Raw genomic sequence first — 22978 nt, forward strand, 5'->3', positions numbered from 1 at the left:
TTAAAACATCTTCACAGATGCTTCTGCAATCAGAGCTCTCATAATCCTCCTCTTTTGTAGTTAAGGGTCTGGTTCTAGCTGGCAATTTGTTGCTTTGAGCTCTCTCCATTCCTCCACAATATCAAGAAGCAAATCCTTCCACACGGCCCAGGCTCATCACACTCAACACTAGGCACTTGTTACCTCCTTTGTAAGGAGCACACTAACCGCAGGTGCTTCCTCTGTCAATGTGGAGTTCCTAGGACAATCCAGCCCACCTGATCCCTAGAGTCCCAAGATAACGAGGCTGCTTGTTCGAGTGCCTGAAGTTGGACAGCAGGATTCAAAGAAAGCACATCTCTGTGCTGGCTGCAGCTGGACCATGAGAGTTCTTGCTGCTAACTTGGAGTGCAAATACACAGCAACCATCAGCAGCTCTCTGCAAACAGCAACTGTTCGATGTGTCCTGAAGTGCTGGAGCACACAGCTGGGCATGCATTGCTGACACACTTGCTGTGTGTGAGCAATTAACAGTGGTGCTCGTAAAAAGGCCTCCTCAAGGCTGGCAGCTAGAGACGCACGCGCTGCAACTGTGGGAAGAAAAACAGTGCATACATTGAGATCTGGCAGCACACCTTGCACATCTGAAAAACTCTTCAGCCTCAAGGCTCCTCCCTTCTGTTACAGCATCCCACTGACTGCTGTCGTCAAAGGTCACCAGATGCTTCTTCCATAACATTCAGTGAGTAATCAAGGGAGCAGGATGGGAGCAGAGACACAGGGATGGTGAAGGATACAGAAACAGTTAAAGACCTCAGGGATCAATAAGCCTGTTTCAAAGCGAGGACTGCAAGATGCTATTTAAATGACTGTTGCTTTATGGAGAGGTTTAAATTCTGCCTATGGTGACCTACACTGATACCACCATAGAGTTCTGTACAACCCCCTCTTCCTGTGCCAGCCAGCTGCTGCGTGCTGCACCCAGCCCTCTGCAGCGTGCTGGCACCGCCGGTGGGTGCTGGAGCATTCACAGTGCCTCGGCGAGGCTCCCTGGGCCCCGGGAGGTTCGCGTTTGTTTCCCATTAGTGTCTTGCCATCAAGAAAACCACCAGCAATTGATTTATCTGCGGTCAGGATAGAGCGTCATTTATCTGCATCATTTCAGTATTAAAACCGAGTATGAAGATTTTTTTGCTGCAGTCAGTAACTGAACCCTTCCATAATACACACCATGACCAGCATGAGAATGGGTCACAGTAACAAAACCCGTTGACAATGCCCAGCTGTATTGAAGCTGGGAAAAAGTACAGGAGCAGGATCCATGCTTGTGAGTGATCAACTGGTCAGCTACAAGGCTGTTTGTGACTTCAAGAGAACACTAAAGATGCGCTTTCTAAAGAACATTAAGGAACTCTGTTGGCTGAGAAAGGAAGATCATGAGGATGCGTCATCAGGCTTTCATCACTTGGTGTGCAGTTTGCCTCGTGTTTTTTCTGCCGTTTTTCTGCGGGATGAAGGAACAATGACCCCCTTGCAGGATGAGCTGCTGTTGCTCCCCCACAGGGGCAGCATTTCTGGGACCACACTGAGGAGCCTGTGCCCGGCTGTGGCAGCTCAGACCCTGGATCCCAGCGCTGGGGTGGGAGCAGCCACGGCAGGCAGGCACCACAGCCAGCCTGGGGCGTGCAGCCAGCACCTCCCGCCACTCAAAGTACAACTCGACTTTTTCCTCCTGAGAAGAAAGCCAAGGGCATTATTTTTCTTAATGTCCTTCAAATTCAGACAGAAAACATGACCCTTGTCTTGAAGAAGCTTTTTCTGATGAGTGTTTCAATGAGAAATGGGAAGAAGCCAAGGAAACAGTATCCTGCCAGCAGGAATGTGCGGCAGGAGGCAGGTGGATCAGCTGCTGGCTCATGGCAGGGAACGGGCTGTGCCATGGCCTGTCCTGTGGCAGGGCAGCCAGCCTGGTCCCTCGGGGAAGGTGCTGATGGGACCACGGTAACAGTGCAATGTGAGGAAACAAAACAAGACAGAATAAGCAAATAAGACTCAAGCTAGACGACAAAGAAATAATTTATTTCCAGGTCCCAGAAAGACCTTGAAAAAATAACAAGGGTGAAGAAACCAACCTTCTAATTTCATTTGGGTAGAGAAAGAAAACCAAAGTGACTCCATCAGACATTGTGGCAGCTGCCAGCTCCTCCTGCCGGGTGCGGGTGGGCAGGGAGTGTGAGGCAGCACTGTGTGGAGCAGCTGGCTCGCTTAGCACTGCGCTCCTCCCGTATTTACACGTGGGACAAATTAAAACGCAAACATGCGTGCATGCGCCCTGGAGAGGACTGGCTGGTTGGGGACGGGGAATAACCCGGTGGGAGGGTTGCTAAACATGTACCCTGTCAGACCCCATCTCCTAAGGACAGAGCCCTGCTATTGCACAACACTTTTGCTAGAGGAAGGGCCAGCTTTGGAGGGGCTCGGGCACAGCTCTTCAGCCCAGAGGGAAAACATGAACACGTTCCTGAGGAAAGAGAGGGCTTTCTTCATCCTCCTGCTCCGGGGTGCAGGGTATAACCTGCCCGAGGTGGCATGGCCAGTGCCGGCACCCAAGGGCCAGTGTGAAGCAGCCTGTTGGCCCCGCTGCCCCCCCAGCATCATCACAGTGAACCAGCAGCACGCTGGGGCGCAGGTGCCAGCAGTGGGTGCCTGCTGCCTCACTGGGGGGAAATGGAGAGACCCTGAGAAGCGAGAAGCTCCTGGTCCCAGCGTGAAAGCCAAGTTGCAGCTCCCTTGTGGGCAGACGTGGTGGCAGTGGGCAGGAGCAGCCAAGGGCAGGAGCAGTGGCAAAGACCTGTCCTGCCCCTCTCCACTGTCAGGTCGCGTGCTGCAGCCAAAGGACCAACACGAGCAGCCGGGAAGCAAAACACAGTAAAAAAATGAACACGCATGTACATTTACAGTTAAACCTCCAAGGAGAGAAAACACTGTCTGTGGCTAAACTAAAAGGACAAACCCAATGACAAGCCCAGGATATGTCAGGCCTTGGAAGACCTTATCAGTTTCCTATTAATAATATAAATGACATCTTTTTTTCTAACTTCAACAGATAAGGAGCTGCACTAGCCAGCATGGCCTGAGAAGCTGCCCAAGGGTGTTGCTCAATGGAGTTGCTGAATTTATCGTGGGGAAAGTCAGGAGGCTGGAAAGGCGCAGGGCACTGAGCACTTCCCTCCAGCATCATCTGCAGCCTGCATCCCACCAGCCGCCTCCTGACCTGCCTCCCGAAACCAGAGATTTTGTGCTAAGGCAGCCCCACTGTGGGAGCTCATGCTGGTTTCTGGCAGGGCAATGCGCCAGGGTGGGGACATCCCAGGCACCTCGAGGTGTCACAGACCCACTGCCCAGCCTGTGGCAACCAGCTTGGCCACACACCAGCACCAGCAGGATCTGGCTTTACGTGCATGTCCTGGGAATGGCCTTTCTATCACCAATGGTGATGCTTTGCTGTCAGCTGGGTGTATGCAGGAATTATCCCTCCAAACCAGGAGGCTGGGGTTCTCTCACACCCTGCAGCATGGTCCTTTAGATGGGACGCAGCTCTCTCCTACCACTGAAGGCTGGGGAGCACCAAAGTCCTGCCCTCTGCCCTGCACAGTTCATGCCGTTTGGTAGGAAGCCAGTGCTGCGCTGAGCACCCTGCAGACCCCAGCCCAGCCGAGGGGCTGGCGGAGCCAACCTGGGGAGTGCCCCTCCATGCCCCTCCAATGGTGCTTCACAGCACCACAGCCGCTCTGTGGCTCTGGCCAGAGCACCGTGCCTCAGTGGCAGGCGGAACACCCCCATCTGTCACTGGGGCCCGTGGGGCACACCGGGACCTTGTAGACAATATCTGCTCTGCAGGGAAGGAGAAAGCCCCTTCAGATCACAAGCATCTTTGATGAGTACAAGAAAGGTCTAAGAACGGAGAGGCGAAGCAATTGCAGCTTAGAGACAAAGTGAGTTTTGAAGGGAACTCTAGTGCAGCAGTTGCTCTGTGCAGGACGTGACCTTGGAGCCCATATCCAGCCATGCCAGCAGCTGGGCACTGCCGAGGAGCCCGCACACAGAGCAGAGGGCTCCAAAGAGTGACAGAACTTAAGGGGGAAAAAGCTGAACAGAAGTTAAAAGCCTGCTTCCCTTTCCAAGGAAAGCTCTTAAAGAAATCAAAGCACTTCAGATGCTCTGACTCAAGTGACAAAAACAATTTAGACAACAAAAGGCTCCCGGTTTGCTCTTTCTGTCCTGATCAGGGCTCACTGAACACATCAATTTAAATGATAATCTGTGGGGAAGAAGCCCCCTCCAAACTCTCTTGAATTAGATTTTCTCTTTCTTAAATTAATGCACAGTGCTTTAATGGAGACTGGTATTAAGGAGATGATGATGGCCGCAGTGGCTCCTATGGGTGCTCCAGCCTCACTGCATGGATGCCGAGGTGCCCGGGGCAGGAGACAGCTGCGGAGGAGCACGCTGCCTGATGCCCCTCAGCCCCCCCAACAGCCTCCCTGCAGCAGCTGTGGAGCCTGGATGGGGGCACACACTGTCCCCACGTGCCACAGAGCCCAGGTCCAGGAGGTGCCAGGAGCCTCGTGGGGGCTGGGTGGGACGGCTAGGACTCCTCACTGTCTTCCTCACCCCTGCGCCCTGCATACAGTGCTGCCAGCTGCCGGAAACGTGGCCCCCAGGCCCCCAGGTAGGAGAAGTCCTGCTCTGAGCTGCTGGACCAGGTGTTGATGGAGCTCAGGGAAGGCACGGGGGAGTCCGAGCCCTCGAAGGCATAGGTCTGGAACGAGTCATAGGGTGGCACAGAGAGGTCCTCATCTGCCTGTTCCACCTTCCTGCAGATATAGTCTCTGAACATGGAGAAGTCCAGGTCTGGGCTCTGCACCCACTGTGGGAGGGCATGGAGCTCAGAGGCCGAGTTTCCACTTAGGCCCCCCTCTCCTGGCCCCCCACCCCCATCGCCACCTTTGATCTCACTGAAGTCGTAGAGACTGCGCAGGGCTGACATGTCATATGCCTCTGTGTCCTGCTCGCCACCCCCTTCATCGTTGTATTTGATGACATTGTCCCTCATGTCCTCGTCATCCTCGGATGTCAGGTGGCTTTTGTGGTGCCGCTTCAGCGTGAGGATCAGAAGGACCAGCACTGGGAAAGGAAGAGACGGTCAGACGGGCGCAGGGGTTCGTGCAACTGTGCTTCTGTGGGGGTGAGGACAGCCCGTGCGTGGCAGCAGGGTGCAAAGGCACAGTGCCCTCTGGCACAGGGATCCCCACAGCCAAGACTGCCGGCATGCCAGCTGGTTCCTATTAGCCAGGCTCATCAAGTAGCAGCTGTGCTGTGTCACTGGCTTGGAGAGAGGTTTGCCCAGGCTCCAGTGCAGACTAGGAGCTCCCCTTCCCATGCAGCGTGACCGTTGAGACAGGAGGGACAGAAGGATGAACGCTTGGCTGGACAGACAAATGGATGGATTCTGCAGAAGATGAGTAGGAAAAGGGGTGCATGAATCAGCAGCAGCCAAATGTTGGGAGGGTGAATGTGGAGCAGATGGCACAGAGCCTGAGCAATGAGCCGCAGCTGTGTCCTGGATCATCATCCATTCATCCCATCACCTTTAAAGCACCGATGTGCACTTCATTCGTTTGGGCAATTAAGCAGAAATTTGTTTGCACTGCGTTGGAAAACGAAACCAGTGTAAAGTGCACCCTGTGGGAAAGGGTTTTCTAAACGGAGACACAACAGGAGATGGGGAGCAGAGATGTACCAAGGACAGGAGACTTCACTGAACAACATGATGGCTTCCACAGATATCCAGACAGCCCTCAGGAGCTCGCTGTGAGCCAGCACGGGTGCCCAAGGGCTTTCAGCAGCAGCATCCATTAGCTGCCCTATGCTAAACCCGAGGGCACTGCAATGCCCCTCTCTCTGAGCCCCTTCCCACATGTGCACAAGCCCACGTTTCCTCTGCACCTTGACACTGTGCTGTGGTAGCCCAGCACAAGCTTGTGCCAGCATGTCAGTGGCAGCCCGCAGCTTTCCCAGGGTGCAGGTCCTGGCCTGGGCAACACTCTGCTTTGCCCGCCCCCCCGGCTCTGCATCCTATCCACATGTTCATGCACACTCTAATGCTGACCCCCACTAGCCTTCCAAGGTAAAAGCACAACTGCGCACCCCACACCTGCTGCCCTTGGCCACCACGCCGGGACACACATGTGCCCCATCTGCTGCAAGACTCCTGCAGTGGGCACAGCACAGCAGCCAGTGAGCAGCTCTTGGCTCCTGCCCATCAAGGTAGGGAGCAAGCCAGCAGCTCTCCACCTCCACTGGGCAGCAGCACACCTGCCTGCACACAGGGAGCCCCGCTCTGGCTGCCCTGCTGCACCCAGCGCCCAAGAACTGGGGCAAACACGGGAACTTCCCCAAACAAACACGGAAGCTTCCCCAAACATGGGAGCTTCCCTGATGATCCCCCACTGGCAGGGCACCAGGCTTCCTGCCCGCCACGCTGCAGCTACCAGCAAGGGCACAGGCAGTAGAGAGGCCAACACTGTGCCCACAGCAACTGCCTGCGCTCGTCTGTGTGATGCTGGATGGAGGAGATGGGACAGGACAGGAGGCCAGGGGACAGGCAGGCACTCACCAACCAGAATGAGGATGCACACCAGCAGCGCAATGAGGGCGCCAGGGCTCAGTGTAGCTGACACAACGTAGGCTGTGCTGTTGCAGGACTGGATGGCCCCATTGCTGTCACAGCCACAGATGCGGATGGTCAGGGTCCCTGTGCTGCTGAGGGCCGGAGGGCCGCTGTCCACCACCAAAATGGGGAGCAGGTACACGTCCTGCTCCTGGCGATTGAAGCCCATTCTCTGTGTGTGCACGGCAGCTGTGTTGTCTGCAGAGAACAAGTAAACCCACAGCAAAGTCACTTTCACAGCAGAGCCAGCAGGACTCGCCATGAGCTCCTCCACGCTCAAGATGAACAGCAGTTGTTCATGCACCAACCCTAGCAACCACCCGAAGAGGGGACAGGATTTCCCTCCTGTCTGTCACAGGGGAGCAGGGAGCACCGGAGGCGGCCAGCTCCACTCCAGCACATGCACCTTCACTGGGTATCTCGGGGCCTGCCCAGCATCTCACCCACCAGCATGCCCAGGGCACAGCAAACCCAACACAGGAGCAGGAGCACATGAGTGTCTGAGCTGTGCTGACAAACAAACCAGTCAGAGAAGAGAGAGGGGGGAGAAAACCTCCCAGAAGACCCTCTGAGAGTGGCACAGAGCAGGAATCAGGATAAAAATTAGTTGCTGACACGGACACCAGCATGGACGGGGGTCTTCAGGTGGCACTGAACCTGCAAGAGCAGTTACTGTTTCCAAACCCAAGCACCAGGGTCCTGCCTCAGCTGGAGGGCCAAACATCCCTAGGACCCTTTTAACATCTGAAGGAGCAGGCAGAGCTCCTTCCAAGTCTCCCAGCTGAGCCAGCTGTACTCCTCCCCATCTGCTCAAACCCTGGTGTTTCAGGGACTCAGCCGGCAGACCATAACCCATCACAATCCCATTAACACAGCCACTTCATGGGACCCTCCAGGGTCCCGGTGTCAGAGATGAACCCAAGCAGCAGCTGCGCCCAGAAGACCTGGAGCAGGGAAGGTAGGAACAGGGACTGAAAATCTGCTCAGCTCACTGCTCATGTGCACTACTCGCTGCCAGCCAGCAGCAGAGTGGGCAGGACAGGACTGAATCGTAGCTGAACAACTGTGGCCAGATGTCAGAAGTTGCTGCTGACTGTCTGCAGTCTTTATCTAATAAAACGTAGATTGGCCGGCTCACAGCAAGGTGCTGCTGTCTACAGATTCTCTCCTCATTGCACCTGATTTATGTTGGACTGGTCCCTTTCCGTATCAATCAGCTCTTCGATCGGAAAAGACATCTATTCTAATTCTGGCTCTTGGGCTGCCTGCCACCACGGAAATTGCCGTGTTGGATCAGGTGCTGCATGGGAGTGCACGGGGCATGGTGAGGACAGGAGGTGAGCCAGGAACAGAGCAGAGGGGCAGTTCCAGGCTGAGCTAGCTGCAGGACTGGGGCAATCCAGCGGCTAGATGGAAGTGGGGCAGATCCCAGAGGCACTGTGCAGCAGCCAGGGCAGAGCACAGAGCCAACCTACCCCCACAGCTGCTCAGGGCTGCAGGCAACACAGTTCGGGCAGAGTCTGGCAGGACGCCAGTGCTGAGCCCTCACCCAGCTCTGCCAGTACAAACTGGTAGAGGCACAGGTGACCTGGCCGCAGGACTGCAGCAGCCAACTTCAGCAAAGACCAAGCGAGGGCATTCAGGGCAGCCTGGAAGAGCCTGTGCCCCCCATGCTGAGTGTCAGAAGCCCACCCAATATGTGCTGGAGCCGAGCACACTCGGTGCAGCAAGAGTGAGGAAGATGGGCTGTCTGTGCCCAGCAGGGAGGCAACAGTGCACGAGCTTGTGCCCAGAACAGCACTCAGCTCTCATGGTGCTAAATACCGGATTGTTGCTTCTTACCATCAGGTTTCTGGACTCAGCCTACCAGAGTTTTCTTGCATTGCCAGAATATGGCCATGTTGCTGGGGAGAGCAGAGCCTTTGGGACTGGGGAGCACTGGGATTCCAGCATAAACAACACAGGGAAAAAGTAATCTCTTCCAGTTCACCGGAGAGCGCAGGTCTGCCTTGGAGAGCTCAAAGTGGGAAAGGCAAGGACACCAGAGAGACCACACCAGCCAACATTTGGAGGCTGCACTGAATGCCACAATGGTGATATTCAAAACCAGATCTTATTCATGTACACAGAACTGTGCTGCAGGTCACTAGAAAAAAATCTCTTCCTTTGGATGTAGCATCTTTTATCCATTAAGAGAATTTTCCAGGTAACCTCACTCATCCCAGCTTGCAGCAGCAGACTTCAGGCAGGCAACATCCTCAGGAACACAGAGCAGAAGACAGCAACAAGGCACATGCTTGTACAAGTTGATCTGGGGACAGTTTGCAGATACTGCATGCAATAGCAGCGCTCTGCCTGCAAGGCTTCAGCACCCAGCACTGACCCACGCTTCGAGTCAGATGTGATCCCAGTGCTGCTGTGTCACCAACCCATGGAAGGGATTGCCCACAGCAGACAGCACCATCTTTCTGCACCACACACATTGCCTAGCTTCTCTGTACACGAGGCAGGTACCATCGACCCTCTGCCTGAGCAGCCGCCTGGTCCTGCAGGACACCTACCACCACGGCTGAGACTCCTGGAGCAGCACATGGCACCAGCACAGAGGCAACTTGGCACAGCTGTCAGGAGCAGGGGAGCACCAGTCCCCGGGCAGCAGAGAGGCTGGAGCAAGCGTGACAGCCTGCCAGCAGCGGAGTCTGCCGAGAAGCTGCCTATTGCCTACCAGGGATGAGCTAGGAAAAATAATTGTTATGCTAATAATTTACACAAAGGTAACAAGATCTCCTTTGGTGCTGCACCCTCAGCTTGCTGCAGCATAGCACGGAGATAGAAATACATTAACAGCACCATCTGAGCAAGAGGCCAGAACTAACTCCCAGCTAGCCCAGCGAAACATAAGCCTCGGGCAACTGGATCTAGTGGACGTGAAGCCGCAGGACAAATGGGACAGACCAACTTGCTGTGAGTGAGCAAGGCTCTGGCGCTCAGCCCAGGAAGATCGCCTTCACTTTGCACACCAGTCAAGTACCCATCCTGAGCTTGTGGCTGGATCCTGGCTCGGAGGATGCCCATGCATACAGCCTTGCTCCTCCCCGTGCTGCCTGGCCCACCTCTGGCACAGGCTTGATGAATGCTGTGCTTGGGAGTGCTCCCAGCACCCGGGGGAGCCCCCCATTAGTGCTGTGTGAATGCAGGCGCAGCACCAGCTCCTCAACTCTCTCGAAACGCAGCAGAAAGCTGCCGACTCCCCTTCTGTTTACAGCCAGCTCCAGCTCCTGTTAGGGACCTGCCACAAGGCATGCTGTATTTTTAGAAACAATCTCTAGAAACCAAGGGGAAATACATGTGCACGTTGCAGAGAGGCAGCCACTAACTTCATCTCAGCTGAGACTGCCCAGACAGCGCGTTGCACTGCTGAGCCCCCTCACCTCCAAGTACGGGAAGGAGAAATATTTTCACTGCTGAACCCACAAAGCCAAAATAAAGCAGCCAGTACTTAAATATATTTATCAGCAGCACGACAAACAGCTTTGTTCTGAGAAACCTCAGCTCAGGAAGGGGCTGAGGTCTTGCTCTGCAACCCAAAACTCGGTGCTAGGGAGAGGGACAAAAATCACAACTACAAAACACTATTTCAAACATCATGAAATTACATTTGCTGTCTCAAATGGGCTGACATAAGCGCTTCCTACAGAAGAAAGATCTGCAGAAATCTCACACCTGCACCTGTGACATTGCTCACCAAGGTTGGACACCAGACCGCAGGCTGGCAGAGCGGCCCCCTCCAGGCACTGAGACAGCTCCCACCTCCCACGCACCATGCCCACGGATCCCCAGGCTCCCTGGACAACTGTTTTCTCTGTTGGGTGTTTACACCCGTTATTTGCAAACTTCTGTATTCCCTTCCAAGAAAGATATTCCAGAAAAAACAGTGCTGCTGCCATGCAATGTAGTCTATTTGACCACAGAAGTGAAGAAAATTTTGCCCAGATCTGGGAAAAAGTATCTTAGAAAATGCATCCAAAGCAACCTCCTACAAAACAATGTAATTTGTCTTGGTAGAGTTGTTTCTTTACATGCAGCTGGCCCAAAGCAGTCACTTCAGGATGTATATCTTGGCGTAGATTTGTTTGTATTGGCACAGTCTGAGTCCTTGCAAAGAAAAGCTAGACAGGCCCAACCCTGCAGCCTCTTGTGTCTCTTCTTCTGTAGCAGCTTTCTGCTAAGTCCATTCTTGGGGTCACGAGGTTGAGGAGCAGTGTTTCCCAGGAGGTAGCACTGAAATTTGAGCAGACAATAATCCCCAGCTTTCCTGCATACATGAGTTTGGTTCTCTACGCTTGGGTTTTCCTGCCCAGTCCTCGTCAGGCTGCACTTTGTGCTCAGTCACACCACTCTAAAGGTGGTGCCATGTGCTCTTTGAAGCCCTGAGGCAAACCATTTACTATCCTTGCCATCTTGCTACACAAACTGGCATAGCCTCTGAAGGTTTCCTATGCCACCCTCTCCCTGACCACACAGTGATGCTCTCTTGTGCCGCATCATACTACCTTGTGCAATGGACAGGAGATGGCATCTCTGCCTGCTTGAGGAGCAAGTCACCAGACAAGGCAGAAGCCAACACGAGTTGAGTGTGCAGGGACCCATCAATACTGCCATAGGAGGAAAGTTTAGGAATTAAATATACTCTGGTGGTAGTGTAACATCACTAGGAATAATAAAATAATTAAGTCTCTCAGACTCCCTCTCGAAAGAGGCTCTTGGCAGCTTCAAAGACAGACTAATAAACACTTCTCATAACTCAAATGGCAGAAGGCAGCCAGCTACGTCCAGTCTGGATTTCAGGATCCCTGCCCTCTCCCACACTCCCTTCCCCTTCCCCAGCAGCTGTTCCGTAGCACCAGTGCCCGGGCACACCAGCTCCAGGAGGTGCACGCAGCTCCTGGCCAGGCCCATGGCCACGCTGCTGCTGGAGCTGCCCAAAAGCAGCAGATCCCTCCTCCAGCCCCAGGTGGGTGCAGTTGGTAGGAGACGTATTTTTCCCTTTTGCTTCTTCCTTCTCTCAAGTTCTCCGGGTGCCAGGCTGCAGCACCACTGCTGCTCATTTGCCTTTTGCTCAGCCCCTGCAGAGATTCGACGCTCTTTTTCATGCCCCCCGTCTCCTCCCTCAAAAAAAGAACAGCATCTGCACTGCTCGTGCCGAGAACAGCATCCCTGCGGGGCTGGAGACCGCTTCCTCTGTCCTAAGGCAATCCTTGAATCCTAACATTTTGCTTTTGATTGTTATGATTTTCAGATCTTCTATCACCCATTACATGCTCCTAATGAGACCTGCAGAGAGTTCAGACATCTGCTTGCCTAGCCCTTGAGCACCGGAGTCAGTAGCTCCATGTGTCACTCCATATTAGCCAGCACCCCTTCCAGGTTGATGGGCTTGGATGCTTTCTACCATCCCTTCCAACACAATTAGCATTTCTTGGAGAACACGATTTAAGGCTTTAATTGCCTTTGATTTTGATCCTTCTGTGATCAATTTTCTCAGGCCAGAAAGACCAAGCAAAAGGCGAGTTCAGAGGCAGAGGATGGTGAATGCCTTTGGAATGGCACCAGTTGGACCCAGGTGAGGTCAGCTTTTCCAATTCTCTATCTTCCTTCAGGCACTTCATATGCTGGGCATCTTCCTTCTGAATTGCAGCCACTGTTACCACACATGACATTTATTCCTTGTTTGATGAATTAGGAATTGCTTGAGCACTCCCTTAGACAGCACAAAAGCAAGTAAGAAGAGATACCAGTAGGAAACGGCACTGTGTCTGAAAGTCTGGTTCCTGCGAACCAGCTGTAATTCGGCTAACGCAGTCTCCTGCACGGTCACCTTTTGCTCTTGTATCTCTGGCCTGAATCATCAGAGCCGAGGCAGCTCCACATGCAACTGGGAGCTAGCAAGCAGGGCTGCGGGTGTTACCTGCAGGCACGTGCAAGGTCTGTCCCCACTCGGTACAGCTTTGGCTGCAGTGGGGCCTGACCCAGCAGGGTTCAGGCAAGTAGCACCATCGTAACTGTATCGTGGCAGCATCAGACCTGCCATGTGCCCACTTACTAGCAGGTACTCCACAAGCTTATCTGATGGACAGGCTGCCCCATTAACCACCTTGGGCTTTTCTCAAAACCCTCGCAGGCTTCCTCCATGCTGCCCACAAGGAGCCCTAGAAGAGCCCAGGCAGTGTTCAGCGTCTTCTACCCTCCTGTGCTACCCTGCCTGGCTCTGCTCCCACCTGTGTGACAGGGCTCTGCATTTTACCATTTAATCGGCTCTCTTTCTGCTTCCCCAGCCTCCTGCAGGGTCCCTTCTGCCTGCAAGGTGCCTGCCCCAGCAGCCCCCCTGCAACAGCCCCCCTGCGCTGCAGCCAGCTCGGAGCCTCGGACACCTTGTGGCTAAGTCACTGCTGGCTGTAGCCATCCTGCCTGACCAACTGGAGCGAGAACGTTCTTGAGCAGACGCTGGTCCCTGCCATGCTAAGGACAAATCACTCTTCTGAGGTGGCTTTCTGCTGCCTTGTAGGAGCCGAGGGAGGTGGGTGCAAAGCAGAAGAGAGAAGGATTTAAGCAAGAGCTTAGCGAATCCATCTGTGCTGACATCCATCAGTGTCACTCCTTGGCTGCAAAAGCAGTATTTATAAATCACGTTTCAAAACTGGCTACAAATTTGTACAAAGAAACAGATGGGCTGGTGGTAGCAGTTTGTCACCACTGATATTTATATGGAGGAGTAGAGACAAGTGCAAGAGGGGTGAACACACGAAAGGAAGGCAAGGGGGGACAAAGGAGGATGCAGCAAGGGAACCCTTTAGAGCAGGGAGCGAAGGTGAGCACACCCAGTGCGCTCAGTGGACTGAAGAAGCAGGTATGGGAGGAGAAATCAAAGGAGAGAAGATGGCACTAAAACACACACACACATTAGGAGTGAGGGGTGCCTCCATCTGCACAGGCAGCTGCTTCCCCTTGCTGTGGGAGACTGCATTGCTTCGCAATTGGGAGGGTCTCCAAACAAACTGGGAATAACCCTGCAGCAACAGCATTTGTTTTCCCGAGAGCAGAAGGTGGGAGGCAATGCCAGCTTTTACTCATTTTATGCAGTGTTGTACCACATGCAAAGTTTGTGGGATTGTTTAGCATGAAGGATTACCCCGTGCAACAAGAGCCTCACCCACTCAAGAGAGCAGCAGCTCTGGAGGAGGCTGGAGCACAGGAGCCTGTGCCCTGCACCCTCCTGCAATGCCAGCTTTTGGGTCATTGCTGGTGAACCCTGGCTGCCCGAACAGGGGATGCTTGATTGATCCACACACAGCACCTGACAGTGAAGCAGCACCTGATAAACTCCAGACCAGCTGAGCAGCAGTGATGGCTCTGGGATCGCAACCCAGCCGTGGCAGACATCCCAGCTCAGGGCAGGGAGTGGGAGTGCAACCCCAGGCCCCTCGGAGCTTCTGGAGGGGTCTAGGTAGGGATGGACGCCAGGGTGCAACTCAGCACGCTCAAGGACATTTTGATAAATCCCTTCAGAGAAAGTGAAGGAAGTTAATCACTGGATGTGGGGCAAAATCTTGCAGAGGATTAAAGCTTGCTTACACGATAAGAAGCAAAGGTCTTGTGAGCAGCTGCCCCATGAGTGCAGGGGGAGGGACTCAGGTCAGAGACAGCTGCACTCTTTAGGACACAAAGCAACATCAGTCCTTCTACAATTATAACTGAAACTTTTTGTTGAAAGTTCCATTTTGTCTATCCCTAATAATGCTGAGCCAAACTGAGCAAGCAGGATCTTACGTCAGCAGAAGGCTCCTCTGATAAGCTCAGAACAAACTAAATCAGACTTTTGACAGACAAGGCTGCAAAAACAGAGAAGAAAAAAAAATGTAAAAGAACCCCCAAAACAAAGGAAGCATTTCAGTGTGGTCTGCTGGCTTCCATCTGGGCTGGCTTCTATCTGGGCCGGCCCCTTTGACAAGTAAGTGCACATCTGGCTGGAGAAGATCCCAGTTTCTACATGGGTCCCTGCTGTACTTACCACTGCAGTCAGCACCTAAATTCAACCAAAACACCAATAAAAAATACAAAGCGGCCTGGTAAGTACCTTTCTGGATTGTTAATGTCCACACAAACGCAGCCTGACCTTGCAGTCTGCAAAGCCAAACAGTAGCCAGGGCTCAGCCATCAAAACCTGTGTTGCACCTCACTGGTTACAGCAGCAGGTGAGGGTTGAGGCATCGGGACCGGCTCAGCCCAGAGGCACAAAGAACCCAAGAGCTTCCCAGAGGAACAGAAGGGCCCTGCCTGGCTGCATTTCCCAAAGGACTGGATAAACCTTAGGAAATGCAGAGGACGCGTGCTCCTAAGCCACCATCTGGCTCCGCTGGCCAGGTCCCAGAGGATCCACCACAGCTGAGGGCTGGCTGTTGCACGGCCCCACTGCCTTCTGAGCTGCTCCCATGTGCCAGGGGCTGCCCACCCGCACAGTAGCCCCAGGATGACCCCTGCTCCAGGATTTACCTTGAACAAGGATAAATCATAATGCTCAACAGAGGAACGTGTTCATCTGTAAATCCACATCATCTCCTTGCCTGCAGGCAAGTTAGAGATTTCGCATCAAGACAGGGACTGAAAACCCTGGAAACACTGAAGGCTAACCAGACAGCACAAGAAGAGCTCTGGACTTGTCTGTAGCAGAGAAGAAAGTGACAGAGCCTCCCTGAGGAAATCCAAACCGCTATCTGACCAGCCCCCCCATTTCAGGTTGGCAAGGAGCCTTGCAGAGTGCCCAAAGCACCCCGAGCTCCACCTGGCACAGATGGACCATAAGCCCACAGCCCCGCAGCCAGCTGTGCCACTCAGCCAGGAGGCTGCAGCACTGGGAAGGGTGCGGCAGGGCTTACCCTTAATATCCAGCAGAGAAAAATGGTGGTTGTTGGCTTCAGGTGCCAGAGTGAAGTAGAAATGATGGCCACTCTGAGGCTCATCGCGGTCCACGACGCTTATTGTCTGGATCAGCTGTGGGGAGAAAGCCAAGGTGAGATCAGTGCTGCCTCCTCAGCCTCCCCCACCAGCCCTGCTCACAGGGTCCGGTCCAGCAAAGCATCACTGGGTTCTGCCACAGAAAGGGATGAGCCTTTGCCCCTGTAGATGGGCTTAGCTGTAGGACACCAACGAAGTTGTTCCCAGTGTGACAGCAACTGCACAGGAAGATATTCAGGCAGAAGGGGAAGGATGGCTGGCTGGTACTGGTCCAGAGCACTGCTCAAGGCACAAGACTGCTGCAGGCACTGACCAAAACCCGGGAGAAGGGCTGGGGGACACCTGCTACCTGGCCTGGCTTGGCATCCTCGCACACTGCAGCTTCATAGGGGGTGGCGAGCTCAGGTGGATTGTCATTGACGTCCAGGATACGGATACGGAGAGAGGCTCTTGACACCTGTGAGTGATTATCTGAAACGAAAAAGGAAGCAGAGCTTCAGCAGGAAGTGCCATGTGCTGCTAGCAGGGAGCAAACCCTCCACGTCCCTGCCGCCCAGAGCCCAGCACAGCTGCTGCCAGCGCAGAGGGTCACGCAGCACCGCACCTCTGCCTGCCCATGGCACAGACTGGCGCTGCAGGCCGGCGGTGCCCACAGAGCATCGCTCAGCCCTGCCCCACCTGTTTTCCAGTGAAGAAACCCAACTGCTGGGCTGTGTTCCAAGGACTCCCAAAATGCTGCTGTTGGCCTGATCCACCCCTGGAAAGCCCCCAAGCAAGTCCCCACATAAAGGCCACGCCGCTGATGAGCATCTGTGCTGCAGCCAGACAGCACTGAGAGGGGACAAGCAAACTCAGATGCGAGAACATCACAGCCTGGCTTGGATCCTGACCCTCACACCCCAGGAGCTAGCAGCAAGGCTAAGAGACGAGCGAGCAGAGCCAGGATGTGAAACGGGGGATCAACTAAGAGCAGCGGGCAGTGATGAAATCTGCCACATGCACCTCCACCACGCCCAGACAATCTGGGGTTGAACCCTCTCTGTCAAGGTGTGAGGCTCCTGCCCTGGGACCCAGGCCTCGCACACTGACACCGGCTTTTGCATTGCCAGCAGCAGCTTGAACCTGAACTAGCACCATCTGCCAGCCAGCACAGGGGGTCACATGGCAAGACCTAGGGCAACCCCTATAGCCCTGCCCTTGGCAGCCCGTGCCTCATGCGGGCAGCAGTCCAGGGGGGCTCACAGCCCACCCCCCTCCCATGGGGCACACGGAGCCACCAGCTGCACCCTCCTGTGCTGTTCCAGGCTCACATGACACATGGGACAGGGATCACATTTACAGCTCCCTTCACTGCAGTGCTGCTCTACCCCACACACGCACCGCAAAGGTACATTGAGCCCTCGCTATAAAATTATAAATCACTCTGGAGGGCCTAATGTTTTCTGGAGCACCTCATGCGCTTCCAAACATAAGAACTCCCTCACACTCCATCTCCTTTGTTTTACCCAGAGGTTGCAACTGTGACAGACCCAATGCCTCTCTCCTTGCAGCTCTGCTGCCTGTTTGTCTATAAAATTAATGCTGGCCCCCGCAGATCAGGTGGGGGAGGACCCAGGGGAGAGATTTAGTGCTGCTCCATAATTAGCCAGGAACCTAAGCCCTCTCCCCAGAGCTGCCTTCACCCTGTTCTCCTGTTATCACTCCCTCTCACCCAGACCAGCTGCTCTGGTGATTAGATGCTTGTTTTCAGGGGAGGGAGGCAGAAGTCGTGACTAAAAGCCTGGAACTATGCGTTATTTTAAAAGCCGTGTTGGTGCAGTGAAATAAACTGCAACTGCTTTCAGGGGAGAGGAAGGGGGAGACAGCGGGGCAGGAAGGGATGTGCCTGATGCCCACCATGGCCACAAATGAGCAGGAGGAGAAAGGGTTCAATTTCTGAAAGAAGAAGGATGACAGCATCTCATCACCCTCTCTTCGGCGCACAGGAAGATGGATAACTATCCCTGCTGCTCAGCTCTGGAGCAAGCCGGCATTGCCCTGGAGGCACTGCCGAGAGAAAGATGAGGAAAAGCAGAAAGAGAAAGGAGAAAGAAGAGCCTGGGACCCCATTCCTTCTCTTTCCTAACTGCGATCGGGAGGAGTGGTTCCTCTCCCAATACCCCACAGTGCCCAAGCCGGCTGCTAGCAGGAGCTGGTGCCAGTGCTGCTGAACTCTACCCAGGACCTCTGGGCTTGGCATGTGCTGTGGAGGCTCTGCAGGGCCAGGCTGGGACACCTGGGCAACCCAGAGCACAGTAGTTTCCCTTCAAGATCACCTCTCTCAGCTGCATCAGGAGGGATGTGCTCAGCGTATTTAGAGATGGATGTAACCATAGGCCCATTCTCTTCCACAGCATCAGTGACCAGCTGCCAGGAGTGTTTTATGCTGTGCACGTGAGTGGGGTCATCCATGCGCCACTGCACAGTGCCAAGGACCCGCACTGACCCCTCTGCCAGAGCCATAACTAATGTCCCAGTCCCCTGAGCGCAGCTCAAAGCACAGTTGTCCTTTCTGAATGCACCCTGTCGTAAAGAAGCCCTCCTTTTGCCTCTTCCAAAATTGCTGAAGCCTGAGGCTCAGGCTTACTCCTGGCTCAGTGACAGGGTTAAAATTTGATGTCTCCAAGAACATAAAGGTTAGAAATGCAACCACTGCATCGTTGTCAGCTCTTCCAGTGAGGCACACATCGACTTCTTTTGGCCGTACCATGATCTATTTGAAGGTTCCTCAATTGCTTTCTTTATCAACCTCCCTCTTCCTTTGAGCCAGTACCTAGATTTAAGGGTGGAGAATATGAAAAATGGTTGGATGTATTTGAAACAAGTTATCTCCAAAACACCTCTGAAGTATGTTTTCTGTAACTGTGTGGCATAAACTGAATTTATGACGGTCAGAAGCCTGATTAAGATTGTTGGAGTACATCTGTGCTGACAGGCGTGATGCCCCTAACTAATGCAGACTTCACATCCACAAAGCTAAAAGCTCTGACCTGTGTTCCTCTGCATGGCACAGAAATACACACAGACGCCCCTACACATGCTCAGCAGTCATGTACTCCTGCCAGGCAGAGCAGCAGGCTGGGTGGATGAGGGCTGTCGAAGGCACAGCAGTGTGCCCCCGCAGGGCTCTGCCAAGCGGCACCTGGCCAGGGGATGGGGCGCAGGGCTGCACGTGCCAGGCTGAGCACAACTGGAGAGGGAAAAAAAAAGTAATCTTCCATTGCAGCATCTCTCCTCGGTAGCTGGAAAGCTCAGCTGACTGACATGCAAATTAGTTTAATTATTTCTTCTTCTAAAATAAATTATATTTTGCAGTGGCTGCAATATGTTGTGTCAGGCAAAATTACATTCAATATTTTTAAACTAATTGATGTCAGCCTTGAGAAAACCTGATTGACAGCAGCGAGGAAACTAGGCTGCTACCTAAACGCTTTCCTAAATTAAAATTAAACATGCCGTTTTTCTGCATTTCCTTCAGGAGTTGGAATGCTATTAATCTGAAAAGACTGAGGTAAGACATGGAAAACACACAGAACAAGGGGGACATGCTGGAAACACAGCAGCTGCAGTATGGGAGCTCCAGGCTGATGACTGGCAGCTGCCTTTGCCAACATGGGCTCCTTTATTTTGGAGCTGCTAGGGCCGGAGGACAGAGCTCTGCCCATCACCTCCATGCTGCAGCGTCTGCACTTTCCTCACTGCTACAAACAGCGCAGCTCAGGACAAGCAACAAGCACAGGCCAGACCCCTCTGTGCCGAGGTGCTGCTCGGTGGGACGGGCAGCAGCTATGGAGCAGGGGAAAGCCAGTCCTGCTGCACGGAGACACTGGAGACTGAGACTCAGATGCTCCAGCTGGATCTTCAGCCACATCCCAAAGTATTCTTTTCTTAATTAATCACGAAAGTAATCTGAACAGGACAATATCCTTGGCGTTTTGCATCTGATTGTTTAAGACAGCAGCTTGCCATCTTGCTGGGTTCTGGACAACCGACTGCCTGCAGGACTGACGCAGAGCACAATTGGGCAACTGCTCTCAAGCGCTGGCAGCTTTGCAGCAGCAGCTTACAGTAATGGGAAAGCATTGCTGAGATGCCCAGCCACCCTGCTGTGGCAGGGAAGAGGAGATCCATGGTTACTGCTGCACTGAGATCCAGTCCTTACCCCTTCAGACCCTTACACATACTCACAATAAAGCACTTTGCATTTTTACACCCAAACCTCTACTGTGAGGCTCTCAGTCCAACCGCTGCTGAAGCACACATACCATCTGCACTCCTGCCTGCATACATAGCCATGCAGTGATATCACACCGTCACACATTCTGCAGCTTTCCTGGGGTCTGAAACATATTTTGAGGGAAGCCCAGAGGACTGTGGGCTGCTGCTTGTGGCTCAGCACCCGGGGAAGCACAGCTCAGGGACGCTGTCGGGCAGTGTACGACCCACCCTCTTCTGCCTCAAGACCCAATTGGTACAATAATGCGTTCCAAATTTTTATATCAGTAGGGAAGCCAGAAGAGGCAGGGTGGAATTTATTCCTCACTGTCTCAGCAAACTGGGAGAAAAAAATGCAGAATAGATGATGGGGATGGGCCACGCTGCTTTCCAGCACTCAGGCCACGGCTGTGAAGCACAGGGTGCTTTTGTAGATGTCAGAGCAGCTGCCTGACTGCAAAGCAGAGCACTGATGGCAAGGACGAAGCAGGGGCACGCCAGGGGTATGGCTCATTGGACACAGGCAGCTACACCAGAGGCTGAAACTGGAAACGTGGCTCCCAGCTGGGGGGAAGCAAAGCGGAAGCAGCAGTTAAGCCAAGTAACATATAAATGGCTCTCACCTCTCCTGAGTCCTGCCCAAACTCAGCAGCATGAGAGTCATTAAATCGCATCCAAACACAATGCTCTGATTAAAACCAGTCTCCAGGAGGAAGATTTATCATCTCAATTACCAGCAGTGGACACAGCAGTCAAGGCCTCATCATTTTACATGAGCAAAGAGCAAAACAAGAAGAGAATCACTAATATTAGCCCAAGGAAGGTAAACAGCTTGTGAGTGAGATGAAGATTTATCTCTGGAAATACTTGGCCTGGTCCCAGGCCAGCCTTGCTGAACAGTCCCCATGCTTCCTGCTGGCTGCCACGTGGTGAGGCCAAATATTCTGCTGGTCACCCACCAGCTGAGGCAGCTCACGCTGGGGAGTGCCTGTCCCACCGGGGGGACCTGCCCCTCCTGCCAGCAGCGGGCAGCCCAGCAGCTGTCTTCTGTGGCTTTTCTTACTGCTCCTTCGATGCAAATACACTGTCCTTGGTTATCTGGTAGGGCATGCACCCCTGGACATGATCTCTGCTGCAGCAGTGCAGGGTCCCAGATGAGGCTCTCAAAGGTGGTGGGGGACAGCTCTTGCATCAAGCTGCTCAAACCTGACAGGCTGCCTGCTGGCACAGGTGCTGTCAGCAGGCAAGCCTTCCATCAGCTGCCCTCTGTTAAGCCCTTGCCAGGACAGTCCTGCCAGCAGACAGGGAGGGCAGCTGGAGAAGGCTATAGAGAGGCAAGACCTTGGTGCGCTCCAGGCCACATGCCCATGCACCATGGGAATCGTGCAGGCATTAGCTTCCCAGCAGCCTCGACTAGCTGGGGGGCCAGGCCTGAGCCCAGGCAGCAGGATGCCTGGTCAACTTACTCCATTACTCCTGCAAGGTTTACATTTCATTGAGAAAGGAAGAATATTTTACCACTTGCCTCTACTGGAGTTGACAGCATCCTGCCCAGCCACGCAGCAGACCCCGCAGCAGCCAGCTGCAACCTGTACGCCACAGCAAACACCACAGGGCCCTGACAGCTCCCCCAGCCCCAGGCACCTGCGTGCCAGGAACTGCCACACCAATGCCAGGAACTGCCACACCGATGCCAGGAACTGCCACACCGATGCCAGGACGGAGGCTCCCAGCCACCCCGTGCTCTGCGCCCATGCTGCTGCAGCTGATCCCACTGCGCCAGGCACAGCCTGACAGCTGCTGCACGGCCCTGCGCTGAAACCCCTCTATCAGTTGGAAGGCTGTACCTTTACAACTGCCCTTTCCACTAGAGGATTCAGACATAAATTGTACTTTAAATTCAATATCAGTCATTAATATTTCATGATTACAAAATGTTAAGGATAATGTCACTGGGAGGAATGTCTGGGCAGTTAAAACGGATGAGTCAGAGCACTGAAGAGTCTCCCTGGCTTTTGAAGCGATCTAGCCTGACAGGCTTCCCTGCCGGAGGGGAGCCGCAGCATTTACTGACTTGTTCTGAAACCCTAGCTGCTGCGTGTAAATATTGTCCTTCTGATTCTTGTCACCTCACATTTCCTCTGGATGCCGAGTTGTGCTGCAATGCTGTGATGCCCTCCCCCTGGCCACTGCTGGCAGAGCCCCCCGCAGAGCCCCCAGGACGTGCCACAGCTCTGCAGTGGGTGACCCCCACTCTGGTGCGGCTGGGCAGTGTGGGCACGCGTGCCCGTCCCTGCCTGACACCAGGTCACCCAGCTGGCATGCACAAAACATCAGCACTGAGGGTCTTGGGACATGCAGCAGAGCCAGGGACATCCCCCCGGGGCAGCGGGGGTCTGGCCAGGGCTGCTGGCCCCTTGCCTGGCCAGAGCAGATGGCTGCTGCTGTGGCAGGGTGACCCTGCAGCAGGAACCGATCTCTAGGCTCCAAGTCAGCCCCTGACCTGGCTCCTTGAGTGAGAAGAGCATCTTCCTGCTCAGGACCAAGCAAAGAGAACCAGAACTCCTGAGGGGTGTCTCAGAGTGAAGCCGGGGGAAGGCTCCTGCCCGCAGGCAGACAGGCAGATGTCAGAAGGTGCTTTGCACCACGGCAGCAGCCTGGCACCAGCTGCCATGGGGTGGCAGAGCACAGCATGTCCGAGGCTGCCCTGGCGGCTTGTGCATCCGAAATGTGGAAGACTTTGAAGAATACGGCAAAGTGTTCCTGCTTCCCAGCATGGTGCCTGGAATTAAAGCCCCTGCTCCATCTTCACAGAGGAACGCAGAGCACTCCCTGGGGCCCAGAGGGCCCGATCCACCACCACACATGGGAATATGCAGAGCCCATGAGCCAAGGCACTGTGCAAACATGATGGAGGGCAGCAGGATGCCCCAAGGGCAGCTTCCTACCTGCAGCAGAACACCCACAGGGAAGTGAAGCTTACCCTTTGCTGCTATTATT

The 22978-nt window shown here is 54.0% G+C and overlaps 1 protein-coding gene across 3 annotated transcripts in view; it reads right to left on the reverse strand.

Annotated features, from left to right (window-relative positions):
* Positions 1–2037: 2037 nt before the first annotated feature.
* Positions 2038–22978, reverse strand: part of CDH22 (cadherin 22) — an 86032-nt gene continuing 65091 nt past the window's right edge. For 2 of the 3 annotated variants that reach the window (XM_055722923.1, XM_055722922.1), the window contains 4 exons: positions 16074–16195; positions 15646–15760; positions 6659–6910; positions 2038–5166 (listed from right to left, as the gene is read on the reverse strand). In XM_055722923.1, the coding sequence (XP_055578898.1) occupies positions 4628–5166; positions 6659–6910; positions 15646–15760; positions 16074–16195 (1028 nt within the window). In that variant the 3' untranslated portion in view covers positions 2038–4627. Of the gene's footprint in view, positions 5492–6658; positions 6911–15645; positions 15761–16073; positions 16196–22978 lie in introns of all 3 variants that reach the window. The other variant, XM_055722924.1, reaches the window with a different exon arrangement.

Source organism: Falco cherrug, chromosome 10 (assembly GCF_023634085.1).
Source record: "Falco cherrug isolate bFalChe1 chromosome 10, bFalChe1.pri, whole genome shotgun sequence".
Classification (NCBI taxonomy): domain Eukaryota; kingdom Metazoa; phylum Chordata; class Aves; order Falconiformes; family Falconidae; genus Falco; species Falco cherrug.